The sequence below is a fragment of the Protomyctophum parallelum genome (assembly GCF_964188405.1).
Source record: "Protomyctophum parallelum genome assembly, chromosome: 13".
In the NCBI taxonomy this organism is placed as follows: domain Eukaryota; kingdom Metazoa; phylum Chordata; class Actinopteri; order Myctophiformes; family Myctophidae; genus Protomyctophum; species Protomyctophum parallelum.
Window position 1 is genome coordinate 35,422,120 of NC_139708.1, and position 18,995 is coordinate 35,441,114.

Consider the following 18,995-nt stretch of genomic DNA (forward strand, 5'->3'; position numbering starts at 1 on the left):
TCAAAATAAGAGCAACTATGCCTAACCCTAAACCTAACATGGAAAGGAAAGGAAAGGTACTATGTTTACCCAGCGTAACTGGACTAAGCTCAATAACTTGTTCACAGCCAGGCCCTGCTCATAGAACATTTCATGGTAGAGGTTCAATGCCTTGTCCAAGGGCACTTCAGCGGTGGTAATTTTAACGTGCCGGTCCGGGGATACAACTACGGTTTGCGGAGAGGTCTTGATATCAAGACCGCTCCGCAAACCGTTCGGCCACCACTGCCATCAGTAAAGCTATGCCTAAACCCAACCCTAACCCCAGTAAAACTATACCTAAATCCAACCTTAACCCTAACCACAACCTCAGTAAAACTATGCCTGCCCGGGAGCCAATCAGACACACAGTAACTTAAAGGAGAATTCCATGCTAGAAGGCTTTCTTACCTTTAATTGTAGTTGTTACGCCCCCACCAAAGAGGTTCAGGTGTTATTTTGTGCAAAACCTCCTTATTGGCTATTTCCCCTACCGTAAGCCCTAAATGAATTGAATGGGGCTATGGGGTATACATAAATTGTTTTGTATATCCTCTCTTCATAATGTAAATAATATCCCAAGCAGCACACTTTACTACTTATTTCGATGGAAATAAGCGAATTAGCACCCCATAGCCCCATTCAATTCCCATTCAATTCAATGCAATTCATTGAGGGCTTATGGTAGGAGAAATATCCAATAAGGAGTTTTTGCACACAAAAAAACCTGGACCTCTTTGGTGGGGACGTAACAACTACAAAGAAAGGTAAGAAAGCCTTCTAGCATGGAATTCTCCTTTAAGGCTGGTCCTGGATCCTGCAGAGCCATAGAGTATAGACAGTTACGCAAACTCTGTTCACTTCATGGGGCCAGTCTTAGGGCCGATTCATACTCCTATTTTACCGCTGTTTCGGCGCTGTAGTGCCGAAATGATTTTGGCTCGTCAGAAATTTTTAGTAGCACCGAAGAGCCGACTTTAGGACGGTACCCGCGCCCCCCCGAACCTCAAATGACGACACATTGTAGGCTCTACAGCGCCGAACCGACTTTTATTCGGCTCTAATAGGAGTATGAATCGGCCCTTATACTAAGGGGCCAGTCCAATGGCGGCTCTTCTACATAGACTTCTATTGGTTTGTCCCTATTTGAAGGCTTCAAATAGGGACAACCGGAAGTTTACGGCGTAAACTTTACGGAATGCATTGGAGTCTATGGGCTCGCACGACTACATGAACCACGTGACCGTGCTGTTTTCTGCCCCCTCAATATCGCAACTCTTCTATTAGATGGCTCTGGGATCCTGAAGCTTTGGTGGAATTCCAAATCACGCTCTAGAGTAAACTGAATCCATTGAAAAACTGTTATTTTGCAAATTAAAACTATAAATTAAGCATTTAAACGATGTCTACAACACACATGTTTCTTTGTAAAAAAATAAATAATAATAACAGTAAAACGAATTAAAACTAACTAAACTAAATGCTGTTCACTTTTAGAGGTAAAAAAATGAGCCATTTCCAGACTATAGTGGACGCTGGACAAAATTCGGTTCTGTTTCAACTTGTCTGACATATGCACACGTTCGGAGAGACTTCCTCTACAACACCACACTCTGCTAAGCAGCAGAGGTGTCAAAAATTGGCAATCCAGTGCAGTCAGAGGTAAAAAAAAATGCCATTTTCAAACTGGACGCTTGACAAAAAACGGTTCTATGTGTAGCCCCCAGCCAAGACCCAGCCCGCAAACGCCCTGCCAATCGGGCTCAGCCCTATTGTTAAAGTACACATGCACGCAAGCGCACACACACACACACACACACACACACACACACACACACACACACACACACACACACACACACACTTATACTAGATAGATTTAATCTCTCTTTTTATGACAAAAGCTAATTATGATTTAGACAATATTTCTAAATTGTTCAAATTAAATAACAATGTAATAAAATAAAATCGTCAGCCTATATTATTTAATGGCATACATACAGTATTGTTGTTAAATAGGTGAGATTAACTATAAAATGCCAGTTTAATGGGGATCAATAGCTAATTGAAAACGGTAACAACCTTTTAGGGCACATATAAACTTACTTTAATCTAGTATAGGCCATTTAAAAGACATAGCATAAATGCTTTAAAAAAAGAAAGTATGACCTTTAAAAAACATTACGATGTCTTATTCTGAAAACCTTATTTGCGCTAGCTCGTAACCAGAAAGTAAACAGGAATTATTATATTTGCTGGATTGACAGAGCGCCTGCAAGATAAACTTTGCGTCACAACTTCCTCTTTTACGACACAAATTAAAAGAAACCCCCACCCACAGTACTCTCTCCTTCCACTTGCCATGTTGGGTATAGAACTCTACACACTACAGTCTCTAGCCTACACTGAGATATTTAAATGAAACAAAAATGTATTCTATGAGATATTAGTAATAGTTACATATATGAATGAATGTGTTCATATTGTAGTAGGCCTACGTTAATTTTTGCTTAGTGGACCACTTTACTTGACTTCACCCATTTTCAACTTAATCTTCATTGGAATTTGGACAGTTGGTCGGTTTGGACATTTCAAACAAGATGCTATGCTTTATATGTTTTCTTTAAACAGTGACTTCTATTTCAGCATGCAACTTTCCAAGAGAAAGACTGTAGTTTCATTAGGCTACTGTAGTTTGGAATCCTTATCGATTGCCATTTGGTAGGCTACTGGCAGGTTTCTGTACTGTCCATAGTTTATTTGAAAAAAAAAAAAAAACCTTGGGGCTTGGTTGCCCCCAAAATTGCCATTTGGACAATTTGCTTAATCCAGGAGGGGCCATCTCTACATGTATGTTACTCAGGTTCAGGTTCTACATTTAGATGCGGATCAAAATGTAACTTTTGACCCGCTTGTCCTAGAATATTGGTATACACATACTCACCTTTTTGAGTGGTGCAACCACTCCAAGGAACAGCAATGTCCGTCCTAACCTATGTGACTATGTTTAGAGTACCAGTAGGGGCAAAAGTGGCACTGTTGTGCCAGAAACAGAGAGAGAGATAGTGTTGCCTGCTAATTACAGAAAGAGAGGCTGGGGAGAGGGGAGTGGCACCACTCAGTTCACACGGGTGTGATTTTTATCATTATCTAGCAGCTGACCATTTCATTGCACAAAATAATTTGATCACTTTGGAAATTAACTATAACATCTGTGGGTTTGTCATACTGATGAAGACATTGAAACCCCAGGCCCAGCAGACATTGAAACCCCAGGCCCAGCATACAAACTGTGGAAAGGGGAATGAGAACTCAGGATGGAGGCTGGACCAAGAAACACATTCTGGACCTGCGTTTGAATACAGCAAGTTCATGGGAGGTGTTGATTTGTCTAATTATCGTACGTGACTAATCGTGTGCTACAGAAAGTGCCTGGACTTCTTTGTATAAAAAAAAAAAAAGGTTGCCACGACTTAGAACAATTTTCAAACTCAAACATTGTGTGATTTAAATAAAGATAATTGACATTCAATTTTTTGTCATCTTCATATCACTATAGTACATTCATGTGACATCAATGCATATTCTGAACACAGGTTGTTCTGACATTTCCTATATATCAAGAATACCAGGCAGACCGAAAAAATAGGAAAGAATGGCATTGACTTCAGAGGTTTAAGAGCAGTAAACACATATCAATCTATTAAATAACCAATGAAACATTTCACTGTCACTCCATGCTTAGCACTCACAGCCAAGGAGGCAACCAGAGGAAACGTAAATGCTTCACATCACAAGTGTCACATACTTAGGAATTATTGAAGAGCAATGTTCTGCAGATGGAGTAACAGAATTCCTTTATTGCATTGCTGGGGTTGGTAGTAAAGCAGTGTCACGCATAGTTCTGATCATACGGCCCAGGGCCCATCTACTGAACAGACAGGAAGACCAAGCCAAGGCACTATATGAAATCTTAAAGAGTGATGTGGCAGTGTGGGGATGGGGATCTCACCTATGGAACTCTGTCTCGCTGGTACTGTGCATTGTGGAGTCAGTTGAAATACTTCTGTTCTCATAGGCTGTTTCACAGCTCGTGGGCATGAAGAAGCCCATGTGCTTCACTGGAAAGGCTATTTGCCAAGATTATTAATAACCTCAAATGAGAGCCATTTATATTCGTTCACACATAGTTAAATATAGATATATGATTAGAAAACCAGTCAGATTGAAAAAGGTGCACTCGTTTTCAGGAGGCTGAAGGTGACTTGAGCCACAAGAGGCACCACCAAGCGAGCCGCCGTGCCGAGCGTTGCGAAGTCAGCTTCAACAGACTCGCCTCCGTCCAAGTCATGTCCCGATGGAGACAGAATTGTAAATCATCGCCATCCCTAGTCTCGGTACGTTATTTTAACTAAAGAATATTTAACTAAAGTGAGCCATAAAGAGTGTGCCTCCCATAAAACATCTATAAAAAGTATTAAACAATAGAATTTCACTGTCCCCCTCCACAAAACTTGGGTTATCTGATTCATTGTCATTTTATTTACAGTATTTGTATCTTCTGCTTACACATTCTCACAAAATCAAGAATGGCATCTTGTGGACCGTAAAACAACATGCTCTTAAATTATTCACAACCACCAAGTAAATGCCTCCGGTGTGGACATAAAAAAGGAGTAAAATAAAATACACGCTATTTTTCCTTTAAGTGTGTCCATTCCATTCCACATGTGGCAGCTTGATGATATTGACAGACAGACCTGCAGGTGCGTTTGCTGACTGTTATCTAACATTTTGTGCTTCCAGTCTGGCCAGCTGTCGATTTACTGTTTGACATATTGAAATCAATATCCATTCCAATTATAGCACTGCTAGTAGCCTAGTACACTTTTCACTGTCCAGGTTTCTTGCCAAAGTTACTGACCAGCTGGGATAGACTTGTCTTCATCTGTGCAAGAAACTGTGTTCTGTTTGCTGGTGTGTTGTCGTAGGGTCTGCATGCTATAAACCCAGGCTCTGTCCACACCATGGCCCTCAGTCCTGCAAGGTGTCCAATCGGGGAAGGGGAAACGACCAGCAACCACTTGCGCATCATCAGGTAGCTCAGTCAGCAACTTCTCTTGCAGTAATGACAGCTAAAATACAAACACAAACGCATTTTACCCACTATGTGATCATATTTCAATGGCTCTCTACCGGTCATGTCATGTCATGATTATGAATTGAATACCCAGGACCTGAATGGAAACAAGACCAAAATGACCGAAATATCCTTTTAGAATTAGTGTTTGACTGTACTCTGTGGTGTGCCGTTTACATTTCTGTCTAATAAAGTATTCAATCAATCAAAACGCTTGCAATTTCATTCCCTTAAGGCAATAAAAGACAACGCCAAGATCGCAGATATGAGATGCCCATTACTCAAATTGTCTTTTTCACCCTCCAAAACATATCCAGAGCTAGTAAGTAAAAACAACAGTTCATAATTGGCTTCTATACTTTATGCTACTCACCACACTGGGAGCCAAAAACACTGTAACGTTCTTACAGTCCCTTAAGCTGACCTGTAATAAAATACAAGACAAGATATAATTTGTCCTAATACTAAATATTACAGAATTACAGAATTAAAATCGGTGTTATAAAATGTTATTTTAACCATTTTCAACCAGGCATGTCTTTTTAGGTGTAAAAAAGCAAGCAGATCGATAACCTCAATGTGTTGATTCGCGATATGAGTATCATTTCTTCAGAAATGGTAAAACAATAGTAAGCAAAGATTCTTTCAATGTAGTGTCTGTATGTGTAAAAAACTGTGATATATTATAATGATAGTTCAAACCTTCCAGAGATCTTCTCGTCGGTACGAAACCTTTCCGTTGTATCCTGCTCTCCATGCATGAAAGCGAGCCAGCCGTAAGAGCCAGGGGTTGAGCTCATAGCCAACAGCAGGACTAAAGCCCTGGCGATGAGCTTCCAGAACCTTTAAGAAAAATTAACACAAATAAAAGTCCAACATTGTCATTCCCTACATGGTTTGTAATAATCCCATCTGAGATCAAAACAGAGATTGAGAAGGAAAAAAACTCACTGAAAAGCAAGATGGGTGCCATAATATACAAAATGATTATTATTAATTTTCTTTTTTACATACATGTTTTTTGTGAACATAAGATATTTGCATTAGCAGAATATATAGAGAAAGCTTGGGACATAGGGACAAAGAAAACATAATGTGATGTATTCTTTATTTCTGTTCTGCTTTTGTTTTAACCAAATATTTTGTGTAGCTTGTGTGGGAAGTGAATGTGATATTGTTTACTTTGGTGTTTTATAATCCCGTAAGGGATGGGTCGTAACGACAAGACACGAAAATAAAGATTCATTCATTCATTCTACAGTGCACTCTATTAACTGCCAAATAAACCATTTCAAACTAGCATGGTCACTAGAGCGGACGTAGAATACGCACATCGACAGGCTGGGTGCTGGACTAAATAAACTTCAGTAGGTATTGGATGGAGCCCGCACACCACAGGTATAAGAAAGACGTTCTTTATTGAAATACTGACAACATTTCGATCTATGATCTTCATCAGGTCATGATGACCTGATGGATCATGGATATATCATGGATCAATATATATATATATATATTGCTCAGAGTTTATATTGACTTTTGAGCTTTTTGGGCAACACCACTTGTCAACGAGTAGTGGTACTACCAGACCACTAGTACATTTCTCAATAGAAGAGCACAAAGACCCAATACAGCCACGCAGTTGTTAGTTATTGTATTAACATACTCTACCATACAGATGACATTTGAATCACAAAGAACATTACATAGTGTAGCTTTGCCTTTAATACCACATTTTCAGCCCTAATTGTGTTCTTCTGTTTCATTGCATCACTGAGCTAACCTCCAACCACTTTGATGGTCATAATTATCCTTCCAGGGAAACATCGAGTGCTACAAGAATCACAATGTGAAAAAAACCCAACAACATCCAGTTAATACTTACGATGCGGCCATCACCTGAGCCCAAATCCACAAGAGTTCCCTGTCGGCCTCTCAGCAGTGACATTACATTCTGCACTTGGGCCTTGCTGGCAGGAATATATGGGACCTGGAATGGCATTTTAATTTGGCAACATAGAGCAGTGTTTCCCCCAAAAAATCAAATGTTTTAAAAATGTTTAAAGTGTTTAACATGATTTAAATGCTATAAGAACTTATTTTGCTGAAGACACTCTGGACCTCTCTCAAAGACCCCACATTGAGAATCACTTTATTCCATAGCGTACCTGTAGCCTCAGGGGAACCCTCCGGAAACCTGGTTGGAGGATTCCCACCCATACAGCATAGATACCGAGCCCAGTGGCAGCAGATATCTGGGCAAGACCCCAAACTCCAAGACTCCGATCCCTGAACTCTGAAATAAGTTCATCTGAGTTGCCATCTTCCATTCCTACCTATGCAAAATGAATAATTACATTTATAAATAAATTACATCTGTGATCAAAAGTGACTGATTTGTGTATTATTGGGGAAACTATTTTGGCCCATAAAATATTGTATTTTTGCCATACTAACTGGCTGAGCCATGCAGGCATCCTGCCCATACAACATTTACAATTCACACTGATATTTAGCCGCAATTTGCAACTCTAGATTTTTTTACAATGGGTTGAATCTAGAGTTGCAACAAGCTCCATCCACTTCCTATTCATCATTTTTGGTTTGCGATCTGCTTGTCTTAAACAACGTTAAACTCACCAACATTGCAGCTGTAGTACAAGCTTGAATTATCCTCTTTCAATCTGCCGAGCTTGTTTTTCATAAAAATCCACCGTAGAGATGTTATGAGCTACTTTCTGTCAAGACATCCTCTGCAAGTGATTATCTTTTAAAGTGTTGCAGTTTAGAAGCACTCGTTTTTGTTAACGGGTCGCGCTGCTGCCTCCTGCATTATGTGCAAATTCGAAACAGGTTGAACGCAGGGCCGTTCAGTGACATACGACGAGTGCTTCCAAACTCCAGCACTTAGAAAAATAATCACTTGCAGAGGATGTCTTGACAGAAAGTAGCTCATAACATGTCTATGGTGGATTTTTATGAAAAACAAGCTCGGCAGATTGAAAGAGGATAATTCAAGCTTGTACTACAGCTGCAATGTTGGTGAGTTTAACGTCGTTTAAGACAAGCAGATCGCAAACCAAAAATGATGAATAGGAAGTGGATGGAGCTTGTTGCAACTCTAGATTCATCCCATTATAAAAAAATATAGAGTTGCAAATTGCTGATATTGTGGAACAACAGTACTACATATTTTCTGATCACAATGAAAATGACAAAACTGTAACATACCCAATTCCCATTGATTACTTTGTTCCTAGAACTACATTTTTACATGCATTTGTCAGTGAATTGTCTTTTAATTTGGGGAAAACAAAACAAACAAAATAGCATTCCCTTAATCTTTGCTGGGGAACAGCTTTGGGTCCAAGTTTTACTGATATATTTTGTTATTGACAAAAGGCTCCCCTATGGGAGTTTAATGGCAGTCACATGTCATCAATGCTGGACCATAGAGAGAGTTATATTTACAAAGTTTACACTGCACAGTAATAATAATGCATGCAGCATCACAGGCCAATTTAAAGTACATGACCTTGCAGGCAGCAGAGAAATGCGACAATCAATCCTCAAAAATACATTCCGATACCACAGCAACACAAAACACGCAGACAATAACACGAACGCTATCACAAATCTGACAAAAACTCTCAACAAGCTCACTCACTGAAGTAATTATTATGGTCACTAACCTGATAACGGACGGACAAGTCGGAACTTGTCCAAACGCACTGGTCCGTCAAAAGATGTAACGTATAAAAACGCGAACCTGTCCCTTTTAGTTCCGCTTGTTTAGCACGCGCGCAAGTAATGATGACCGATCGCAAGCATGTTTAATGAGATTTATATACGCTATTATGCTCATCATTTTGTTGTTCTCTTCTTTGATTATTTATATTGTCATGCCAGTTCACTGTTTGACATATACAAAATAAAAGTCACACATCTTATCATCCATCGATTATGCTATGATTAGGTTATGTAATGATGATAACTCTGGTCCATCTGGACCAGAGTTAGGCTCAGTGAACGCCTACAGTACTGAGTGGAAAAAACAAATTTCTGTCCTTGACAGCCCATACATCCAAACAGAAAAAGGTGTATTTGATTACGTTACAGTTTAATGTTCATTTGTACACCCAGGAACTTGCAAGTGTCCCTCATCTCCACCTCATCCCACTGGATGGAGACTTTAGAGAGTGGAGCCAGTGAGTGGGGAGTGTTGGCTGATGAAATATGACCCCCCCAGTCAAAAAACACTTTGTTTGAAATAGACACTCATGCTTTCCAAGGTGTGATTTGGGCTGGGAGGAGGATTACGACTAAGGCCCTATACGTCCTCTCTGGGGGGAGGGGTACTACCTGTGAGTGGGGAATGTTGGCTGATTAATGAATATCAACATCCTAATACATCCTGATACTGGGGGGTCAAATTATGACAGGAAATTCCTGCTGTCAAAATATGACCCCCCAGTCAAAAAACACTTTGTTTGAAATAGACACTCATGCTTTCCAAGGTGTGATTTGGGCTGGGAGGAGGAGCAGGACTAAGGCCCTATACGTCCTCTCTGGGGGGGGGGGGGGGGGGGGGGGGGGGTACTACCTGTGAGTGGGGAAGTGTTGGCTGATGAATGAATATCAACATCCTAATACATCCTGATACTGGGGGGTCAAATGATGACAGGCAATTCCTGCTGTCAAAATATGACAGCAAACACTTTGTTTGAAATGGACTCTGACCAACTTCACAAGACCTCCAATTCTTATGGCCAACCCTGGCTCATTTTGTCTGACATAATAGGTCAAAATTCTGCATCACATTGTTCTGTTAGACATTTCTAGTTTCATGTCTTTCTTCACTACGGTATATGAAAAACAAAGACTAATTTATTCAATTAATTTGATGACATATCTCTAATCTACACGCACACGCGCGCACGCACACACACACACACACACACACACACACACACACACAAACGCAGTATACGCCATGTGATTTTCACAAATGAAAATTAGGCTTTTTCTTGTATACAAACAGGAATGTTTATTTATTGATTTATTAATCATTACATTGATAAGCTTCTCCCATTCAACAATAAAATGTTAGGAAAATGAATACAACAACCAAATAAGAATCCCATTATACCGTCAACAAAGATAAGATATAAAAATGTTAAGGAATACATCAACCCAATATAACAATCCCAATATACTGTACATATGGATTTGGTCCCTCGAACAAAACTGCTTAGGCCAAAAACGAACTTTACACAAAGAACAGCTGTGGCCTGTCAATATTTGCAAATAACCGCTGTGCCTGTCAATCACTGTCTCCGTCATCACTGATGATGCCCTGCAGATTGCTCCAGTCTGTTCTCCTGCCTCCTCTGCCTGTCTCACCGTCCCCATCACTATCAGAGTTGGATTGCACGGTGCGTGTATACGGATCAGATTGAGGAACATCCTTTTCCTGCCATGCTGATGCTGCTCGTCGTTTAGGTCGACCTGAGAGAGAAGATTGTGATCGTTTATGTTCATACTGTTTAGAAAACAGTCAACGTTGAAGACAAAGAAACCTTTTATATATTTTTTTAATTTATTTTTCAATTAATTCCTTATTTCCAAAAAGATTTATGCAAATGTAGCACTACAAGCTCAGCGACATGCTGTATCATGCAATATTTAGATATTTCATATTAATTTGATTAATTTCTTGATATTAGTCAAGAGGGATTTTGTCCAAACATCATGGCAATTGGTACACGTTATTTCTATAGTCATGTGATCAAGACGTATCTGCCCCACCATCTTTCATATTCCATCCTCATTGGCTAAGATTGGCTTCCAAAGTTTGCAGGAGTGGCTCATTTTGAACAAAATGCCTCAAATCATGAACGCAGCGTCCCAGTGCAGTGAAGAGTTGAAGGAACAAGGAAGCACCTTATAAGAGTCAAATGTTTGGTGTCATTAATTCCAACTGGTTATGTGTCTGCTTCATTAATGAGTCACAACACAGCATTATAGTATGGAATCACACACCTTCCTGGCCTGCCGCTTTCATGAGCTTGATTGCATTGATTTGTGGTCAATCAATGATCAATAGAAAACTTAACAGTTTTTTGTACATGCATTGATTGCAAACATTGGTTCATTTGGTTCATCTTGCCCCCTGTTGCAATGTCCTAAAAGCAGGCAAAGACATAACCTGTATAAAGCATCAGAACTTACTTACGCCTCTGGTAGGGGACAAAACTGTGCAACTTACGACAAACCAAATGTTATCTAAGCATGGACACCATGCCACCAACAACAAATAACCACCTTGAGTGGTGATGATGTTGCTGACATCAAGTTCAGCCACCTCTTTAGCCCTCTCTCTCTTGCGTTGAACCCTTTTACACTTCTCAATAGTTGGTCGACCTGCAAAGGAAAGACAATGATGCTATTAAGTTCAAGGTATGGTACACCTGCAAATTATTTCCCAATGTATAACAGATACTCAATGCACTTTTTTTTTATATGGAGCTAAAGATAATTACACTCTTGTGTGTTGTCAAATGACTAGTACACACACACACACACACACACACACACACACACACCTTTGACTCCAAAATCTTCTAGCTCTTTGTTCAGAAAAGCCACCATTTGTTTTACTGAACGGCAGTCCTCAAGGAGCTTCTTGTATGGCTTCCTCACACCACAGAGGGTGATGTAGTGCTTTAGCCTAACCACAGCGTTGTGCTGTGTTTTGTCCTGTGCAAGGAAAAAAAAACACGTCTTGTAACACTTCTACTGATTTCAATATTTTGGGAATAGTTTCTCAATAGAAAATGTCAGATGTTTGATGAGACAAGGGGGAATAATAAAAATAATTTCAGAGCATAAGAGCGAAGTTACAGCAAATTATACATTTATTCATATTGTGATATCAAAGATGATCAAGAATACGTTTTACAACATTTTATTTGAAATCTCACCTTTGATTCAGGCTTTGCATTCTTTCCTTTTTTTCCAGTCTTCTTTTTGTCTTTAAAGTGGAGTGACAATAAATTAAAGTCAAAAAGTCACATTTGTGTCACATGTTGTGATCTGTAAAAAGAAAGTGCATATCTGTGTACTTTGCTAAAGTTTTTAATCTAAAGTACTTTTGAAGATTCAGCAGGATTAATCCAGAGCGACTTTACCTTTACCCTCACCATCTTCCTCAGAAGAGTCCTTCTCCTCATCATCTTCCTCAGAAGAATCCTTCTTCTCATCTTCCTCCTTAGAAGAATCATTGTTGTTTTGGTTGGAAGTAGTTAGTAGAGTGTGGAGGAACATTATTCATACAGAGAGCATTGAATGATAAATTACAGCACATTCCAAATCTCACTATATTTTGTGTAAGACGGTTAACAATATTCCATTTTGAGCGGTGTTGCTTGAAGACTCACCTGTTCGGATTTAGACTTTACTTTTTTTTTTCGTTTAACAGTCTTCTTTTTGTCAGTTTCACTGGTGTCTTCTATAGAGGGGGGTGATGAGTCAGAGTCTTCCTGTTTAAGCTCCTCCTCTTCATATCACAAAACAAAACAAAAATAATCTTGAATTAAATTGAAAAATAAAATACAGTACACCCACCCATCAACGACTGTAACAATGACCTTTAGTGCATAATGCTAAAACCAAACGTGTTCAGGCTATGGTTTAGGAATGTTTGTCTACTTTTGCAGAATGTTCACATACAGTATGAACACATGACCAGAATAGGGATGCCAGGCTTAATGTGGTAATGTTCTTTTCACCCAGTGCCAATTATCTAATGTAATCCTGGGTGCTACACTTCCTCTGCCAACCTGGGGGGGGCAGCGGACTGACCTCATGCCTCCTTCTATGCATGAGTGAGGGTATCTACCCTAGGGGACACGGGGAGAACATGCAAACTCCACACAGAAAGGCCCTATCGCCAACCCCCGCCTCGGGTATGGGCGTTGTGTTTTTTAATGTTTTACTGTAAAGCACTTTGGTACAACGTTGTTGTTTTTAAATGTGCTATATAAATAAAGGTGGTATGGTAAAACGACAATTTTATATTATATACCTTTCTCGCCTTCTTCCTCAGAAGAGTCACTACTGCTGTCGTGGTTGGAAGTGGTTTCCTTTATAGTTCTCCCTTTAGTCTTCTGTTTGTTAGATTTGTCATCCTGTGCAGAGGATCAAAGACAATAGGTTGGCCAAATCGAGTGTGAACATTCAGATTGGCCCATATAATAGATAATAATAGAACTTCCAAGAAGACAATCTATGTCTATTGCAGAGTACAGAAGTACAGCATGATGTGCAGAATGGGTTGTGTGTGGGGGCTATGCAGAGAGCATACATGATCAGTTAAAGCACATTCCAAATCAAACAATATCTCAGGCTCACCTTTTTTTCGGACTTAGGGGCCGATTCATACTCCTATTTTACCGCTGTTTCGGCGCTGTAGTGCCGAAATGATTTCGGCTCGTCAGAAATTTTCAGTAGCACCGAAGAGCCGACTTTAGGACGGTACCCGCCCCCCCCCCCCGAACCTCAAATTACGTCAAATTGTAGGCTCTACAGAGCCGAACAGACTTTTATTCGGCTTTAAAATAAGAGTATGAATCGGCCCTTAGACTTCACATTCCTTTGTTTTTTAACAGTCACCTTTTTGTCGGTTTCACTGGCGCTGGAGTCTTCCTGTTTAAGCTTCTGTTTCGATCCGTGTGTATCCAGAGGCAGCTCTTCATATCACAAAACAAAACCATAATAAATCAGTAAACTCAAAATAAATTGAAATATATAAACTAATTGCAAGAGCATGAACATTCAGGTGTATAATACAGTACACCCATCAACGACAGTAACGATAAGCTTGGCCCCGAGAGCAAAAGCTGAAACCCAAAATTGGTCAGGCTATGTTAGTACTGAACTGCTGTATGAAATAATCTTGAATTAAATTGAAATATAAAATACAGTACACCCACCCATCAACGACTGTAACAATGACCTTTAGTGCATAATGCTAAACCCAAACGTGTTCAGGCTATGGTTTAGGAATGTTTGTCTACTTTTGCAGAATGTTCACATACAGTATGAACACATGACCAGAATAGGGATGCCAGGCTTAATGTGGTAATTGGACTGAAGAAAGTGCATCATCATAATAGATCCGGAAGTAAAAAAGTAAGTTGTGTTTTATATATTCAGTGATTTCACTTATTTTTTTGTTTTGTTGTGATAATCCTCTCTACTATAGAGTGTGCTGACCATATAAGGAGTTCCTCCCTGTCCCCAGTTAACCCCTGGGGGTCAAAACACCTTAGGTTTCGTTTTTGGCTCTCTATCCTGATTGGATGAAAGGCTTAGGTCCCAGCCAAAAACGAAACCTAAGGTCTTTTGAGTGAAATCACTGAATATACCTTTAATGTTTTACTGTAAAGCACTTTGGTACAACGTTGTTGTTTTTAAATGTGCTATATAAATAAAGGTGGTATGGTAAAATGACAATTTTATATTATTTACCTTTCTCGCCTTCTTCCTCAGAAGAGTCACTACTGCTGTCGTGGTTGGAAGTGGTTTCCTTTATGGTTCTCCCTTTAGTCTTCTGTTTGTTAGATTTGTCATCCTGTGCAGAGGATCAAAGACAATGGGTTGGCCAAATCGAGTGTGAACATTCAGATTGGCCCATATAATAGATAATAAATTAATAATAGAACTTCCAAGAAGACAATCTATGTCTATTGCAGAGTACAGAAGTACAGCATGATGTGCAGAATGGGTTGTGGGGGCTATGCAGAGAGCATACATGAACAGTTAAAGCACATTCCAAATCAAACAATATCTCAGTCTCACCTTTTTTTCTGACTTAGACTTCACATTCCTTTGTTTTTTAACAGTCACCTTTTTGTCGGTTTCGCTGGCGCTGGAGTCTTCCTGTTTAAGCTTCACAGGTGGCTTCTGTTTCGATCCTTGTGTATCCAGAGGCAGCTCTTCATATCACAAAACAAAACCATAATAAATCAGTAAACTCAAAATAAATTGAAATATATAAACTAATTGCAACTTTTGCAAGAGCATGAACATTCAGGTGTATAATACAGTACACCCATCAACGACAGTAACGATAAGCTTGGCCCCGAGAGCAAAAGCTGAAACCCAAAATTGGTCAGGCTGTTAGTACCGAACTGCTGTATGAAATGTATTCCAGTCATTTACAACTGGACCAAACAAAGGTTTACACACGTATGTATACTTGATTATGTCAAATAGCAGATCTACAAGCTCACAATGTGCCATATTGCAACAAGTGAGTTGGTAGATTTTCCCAGAATGTTTCTCTAAATGTTCGCAGAATGTTCACATATTATGAATTATATCAGAATAGGGGTGCCAGGCTGAAAGTGGTTATTAGACTGAAGAAAGGTCATTATCATAAAACATGATAGATGCTGCAAGTAAAAGGACAACTGCGTATCATTTACCTTTCTTGCAATGATCTTCCTCAGAAGACTCACTACTGCTGTCGTGGTTGGAAGTGGTGTTCTTTATGGCATCCTTTTTCGTTCCATCATCGCTGAGTTTCTGTGATGGGGAAGGCCTCTTCGCCATACTTGCATTCTGACCTTTCTTCACCCCTCTTTTATTATTTGTTCTCCCTTTAGATTTGTCATCCTGTGCAAAGGGTTAAAGACAACAGGTTAGCCCAATCTCGTGTGCAACCTGTCCTAGCCCGACTAGCCTCACAGACTAACTGACACTTCAGTGTAATTGTGAGTGCCTGAGAGGTATTGCTTGAAGGCTCACCTTTTCGGATTTAGTCTTTCTGTTCCTTTTTATTTGTACACTCTCCTTTTTTTCGTCTTCTAGAGAGGGGGGTGATGAGTCCTGCTTAAGCTCCTCAGGTGTCTTTTGTTTTGTGGTATGAAGAACTGCCTCTGGAGAGAAACAGATCAAAACAGAACAGTAAAAAATGTGTAAGCTCAAAAGAAATTGAAATGTAAAACACTTGCCAGTGAAACAAGATAATCACATCTGGGTGTATAACAGTGCAAACATCAACGACAGTAACAATAAGCATGACCTCGAGAGCAGAATGTTGAAACCCAAGCTAGTACTGAACTGCTGTATCATGAATTTTATTCACGTAAATTGAAACAAGGCCAAACAAATGTTTAGTAATGACAAGAAAAGTTAATCCCATTTGTTGTACGCCACCTAGATTTTCACAGAATGTTGTCTGTTATGATAAACTAGGTTGAAACGTAAAGTTATTGGGCAGAATAAAGGGCATACCGTAATAGATTAAATATAAACAACATGTAAAATGACATTATTTACCTTTCTTGCCATCTTCCTCAGAGGACTCACTACTGCCGCCATGGTCAGATGTAGTCTTTTCTGCACTTCTATTACTGCCCTTCTTCGCCCCACTTTCATTTGCCATTTTCTTTTTGATCTTTTGTTGGTTATCAGAGCTCTCATTTGTTTCCACGTCCATGTTTCCTTCACCGCCAATGTCTTCGTCACGGACCGCCTCATTCTGGTCCTCATCATCATCATCTTGACGTGGCCGCGACTCTGATGTTTTGCTTTCCTTCTTTCCGGGACTTTCCATTTCAGAAGCTTTGTCAAAGAAGTCATAGAAAAAGAAACGGAGTTTGCCACAGAGGATTTACTGTGTATTTTGAAAGCTAACTCCTAATGATAGACAACACAACCACTCATTATCACCAACCTGAAGAGCTTAACGGACGAGATTTCTTTGCCTCGGGTACAGTTGTGTCATCTGCGTTCCCATCACTTGCCTCCTCATTTTCTTCTTCCCTCTTTCTCTTCTTTTGGGGGATCACGGCAGTGGCAGCTTTGACAGATTCTCCATCTTCTTCGTCTGGGTCCTAGAAGTAAAGGTTATGGTTTGTTATTCACCCAAAAATACAATACAAAAATAAGAATACAAACTCGAGCAAAAGCATTGAAGGATTACATTCATGTTACCTGCATTTTCATCAGTTCCTCTTGAACCACCTTCTTCATGAAAAGTTTGGCATCTGGACTTAATGATTCATGGCCCAGATGTGACAAATATTGCTTCCGTATAATGCCTAGAGTTAGGGCACTAAAGTCAAAGTAAAGTGTTAAATTAGAAATATAACATCAAAGGAAAGTGGTAATCTTCCAGGTGGTTAGCCGCAATTTGCAACTCTAGATTTATTTATAATGGGATGAATCTAGAGTTGCAACAAGCTCCATCCACTTCCTATTCATCATTTTTGGTTTGTGATCTGCTTGTCTTAAACGACGTTAAACTCACCAACATTGCAGCTGTAGTCCAAGCTTGAATTATCCTCTTTCAATCTGCCGAGCTTGTTTTTCATAAAAATCCACCGTAGAGATGTTATGAGCTACTTTCTGTCAAGACATCCTCTGCAAGTGATTCTTTTTCTAAGTGTTGCAGTTTGGAAGCACTCGTTTTTGTTAACGGGTCGCGCTGCTGCCTCCTGCATTATGTGCAAATTCGAAACAGGTGGAATGCAGGGCCGTTCAGTGACGTACGACGAGTGCTTCCGAACTCCAGCACTTAGAAAAATAATCACTTGCAGAGGATGTCTTGACAGAAAGTAGCTCATAACATGTCTACGGTGGATTTTTATGAAAAACAAGCTCGGCAGATTGAAAGAGGATAATTCAAGCTTGGACTACAGCTGCAATGTTGGTGAGTTTAACGTCGTTTAAGACAAGCATATCGCAAACCAAAAATGATGAATAGGAAGTGGATGGAGCTTGTTGCAACTCTAGATTCAACCCATTGTAAAAAAATCTAGAGTTGCAAATTGCGGCTACCAGGTGGTATGTAATTATCAACCCAACTCAGTATTTGTGAACAAACAAAATACAGCAAAGAAGTTAAGAACACAAGTCTATTGAAATTACATTGCAATGAAATGTAAACTACGTCTGCTACTACTGTTTATTATTTGGTAAGTGAATAGACATAAATTAGCAATCGCAGGCCGATAACACGAGTATGATATTGATCTGACTGACATTGCTTGTTGCAATGCACCACAATAATCAAATTAGTAAAAAATAATAATATAATAATAATCTTAAATTGTAGGAAAAGCTGGTCTTGGCTGTGGCTGTACATCTTGGCTAGCCCTATTCGTCACACAAAACGTAAAATACCACACAAATAGGCTGAAATAGCCGATCTGCAAGCTTCTGCAAGCTTAAATTGTGTTGCTGTGTGAAGCATGGTGGTGAGCTTATGGTTTTTATTATGTTTTGGGTATGGTAAATTATAATGAAGGTATCAGGTGTCAGTGTCAGTGATATATTTTTGGTTAAAACAAAAGAGTATTTCCTGTACATCCTGTACTAGTTCTCAATCCTTGATTGAATAAAATAGGAATCCAGACCTGAAAATGCACTGTTTTCTCATGATCCCCCCCCCCCCCCCCCCAACACACACAGTGAGAGACCCCCCCCCCCCCCCCAACACAAACAGTGACACACACACACACACACACACACACACACACACACACACACACACACACACACACACACACACACACACACACACACACACACACACACACACACACACACACACACACACACACACACACACACACACACACACACACACACACACACACACACACACACTACCTCAGGTCTGGTGCATCACTCAGTTGTTGACAGACAAACGTCCGAATCAGCTTCTCTTCTTCGGACATCTTTCTTGACTTTTCAGCGCGTTTTTTAATTTACAGAAGTGACGTCACGTCAAATTGCGCCAGTTTCCGGTCTCCTCTTCTTCTTT

At 39.8% G+C, this 18,995-nt stretch overlaps 2 protein-coding genes across 5 annotated transcripts; both read right to left on the minus strand.

Annotated features, from left to right (window-relative positions):
* Positions 1 to 3,558: 3,558 nt before the first annotated feature.
* antkmt (adenine nucleotide translocase lysine methyltransferase) lies at positions 3,559 to 8,897 on the minus strand. Of its 4 annotated transcripts, none has more exons than XM_083779392.1 (6): positions 8,851 to 8,897; positions 7,327 to 7,494; positions 7,044 to 7,148; positions 5,861 to 6,001; positions 5,532 to 5,582; positions 3,559 to 5,153 (listed from the first exon to the last, which is right to left on the minus strand). In XM_083779392.1, exons 2-6 carry the CDS (start codon positions 7,486 to 7,488, stop codon positions 4,935 to 4,937), a joined length of 678 nt encoding a protein of 225 aa, XP_083635518.1. In that variant the 5' UTR covers positions 7,489 to 7,494; positions 8,851 to 8,897; the 3' UTR covers positions 3,559 to 4,934. The 4 variants fall into 4 exon arrangements, with proteins under 4 accessions (XP_083635518.1, XP_083635521.1, XP_083635519.1 ...); XM_083779395.1 differs by having other exon boundaries at positions 7,327 to 7,490; positions 8,851 to 8,880; XM_083779393.1 differs by lacking the exon at positions 8,851 to 8,897 and adding an exon at positions 8,694 to 8,834 and having other exon boundaries at positions 7,327 to 7,490.
* Positions 8,898 to 10,225: 1,328 nt separating this feature from the next.
* Positions 10,226 to 18,979, minus strand: hirip3 (HIRA interacting protein 3). Its single transcript, XM_083779391.1, has 16 exons — positions 18,842 to 18,979; positions 17,162 to 17,282; positions 16,902 to 17,061; positions 16,505 to 16,789; positions 15,971 to 16,101; positions 15,649 to 15,838; positions 15,020 to 15,156; positions 14,690 to 14,792; positions 13,832 to 13,908; positions 13,245 to 13,347; positions 12,598 to 12,716; positions 12,349 to 12,427; positions 12,142 to 12,191; positions 11,764 to 11,917; positions 11,483 to 11,581; positions 10,226 to 10,666 (listed from the first exon to the last, which is right to left on the minus strand). Exons 1-16 carry the CDS (start codon positions 18,907 to 18,909, stop codon positions 10,482 to 10,484), a joined length of 2,061 nt encoding a protein of 686 aa, XP_083635517.1. The 5' UTR covers positions 18,910 to 18,979; the 3' UTR covers positions 10,226 to 10,481.
* Positions 18,980 to 18,995: the final 16 nt, after the last annotated feature.

Coding starts and splice junctions, on each gene's coding strand:
- antkmt (XM_083779392.1), bottom strand. CDS start 7,488: ATGGAAGATGGCAACTCAGATGAACTTATTTCAGAGTTCAGGGATCGG. Junction 6,002..7,043: donor GCTCAGGTGATGGCCGCATC/GTAAGTATTAAC, acceptor TTTTTCTTAAAG/GTTCTGGAAGCTCATCGCCA. Junction 5,583..5,860: donor GACGAGAAGATCTCTGGAAG/GTTTGAACTATC, acceptor ATTTTATTACAG/GTCAGCTTAAGGGACTGTAA.
- hirip3 (XM_083779391.1), bottom strand. CDS start 18,909: ATGTCCGAAGAAGAGAAGCTGATTCGGACGTTTGTCTGTCAACAACTG. Junction 16,790..16,901: donor TCGTCCGTTAAGCTCTTCAG/GTTGGTGATAAT, acceptor TCTTTGACAAAG/CTTCTGAAATGGAAAGTCCC. Junction 10,667..11,482: donor CAACATCATCACCACTCAAG/GTGGTTATTTGT, acceptor CTTCTCTCTCAG/GTCGACCTAAACGACGAGCA.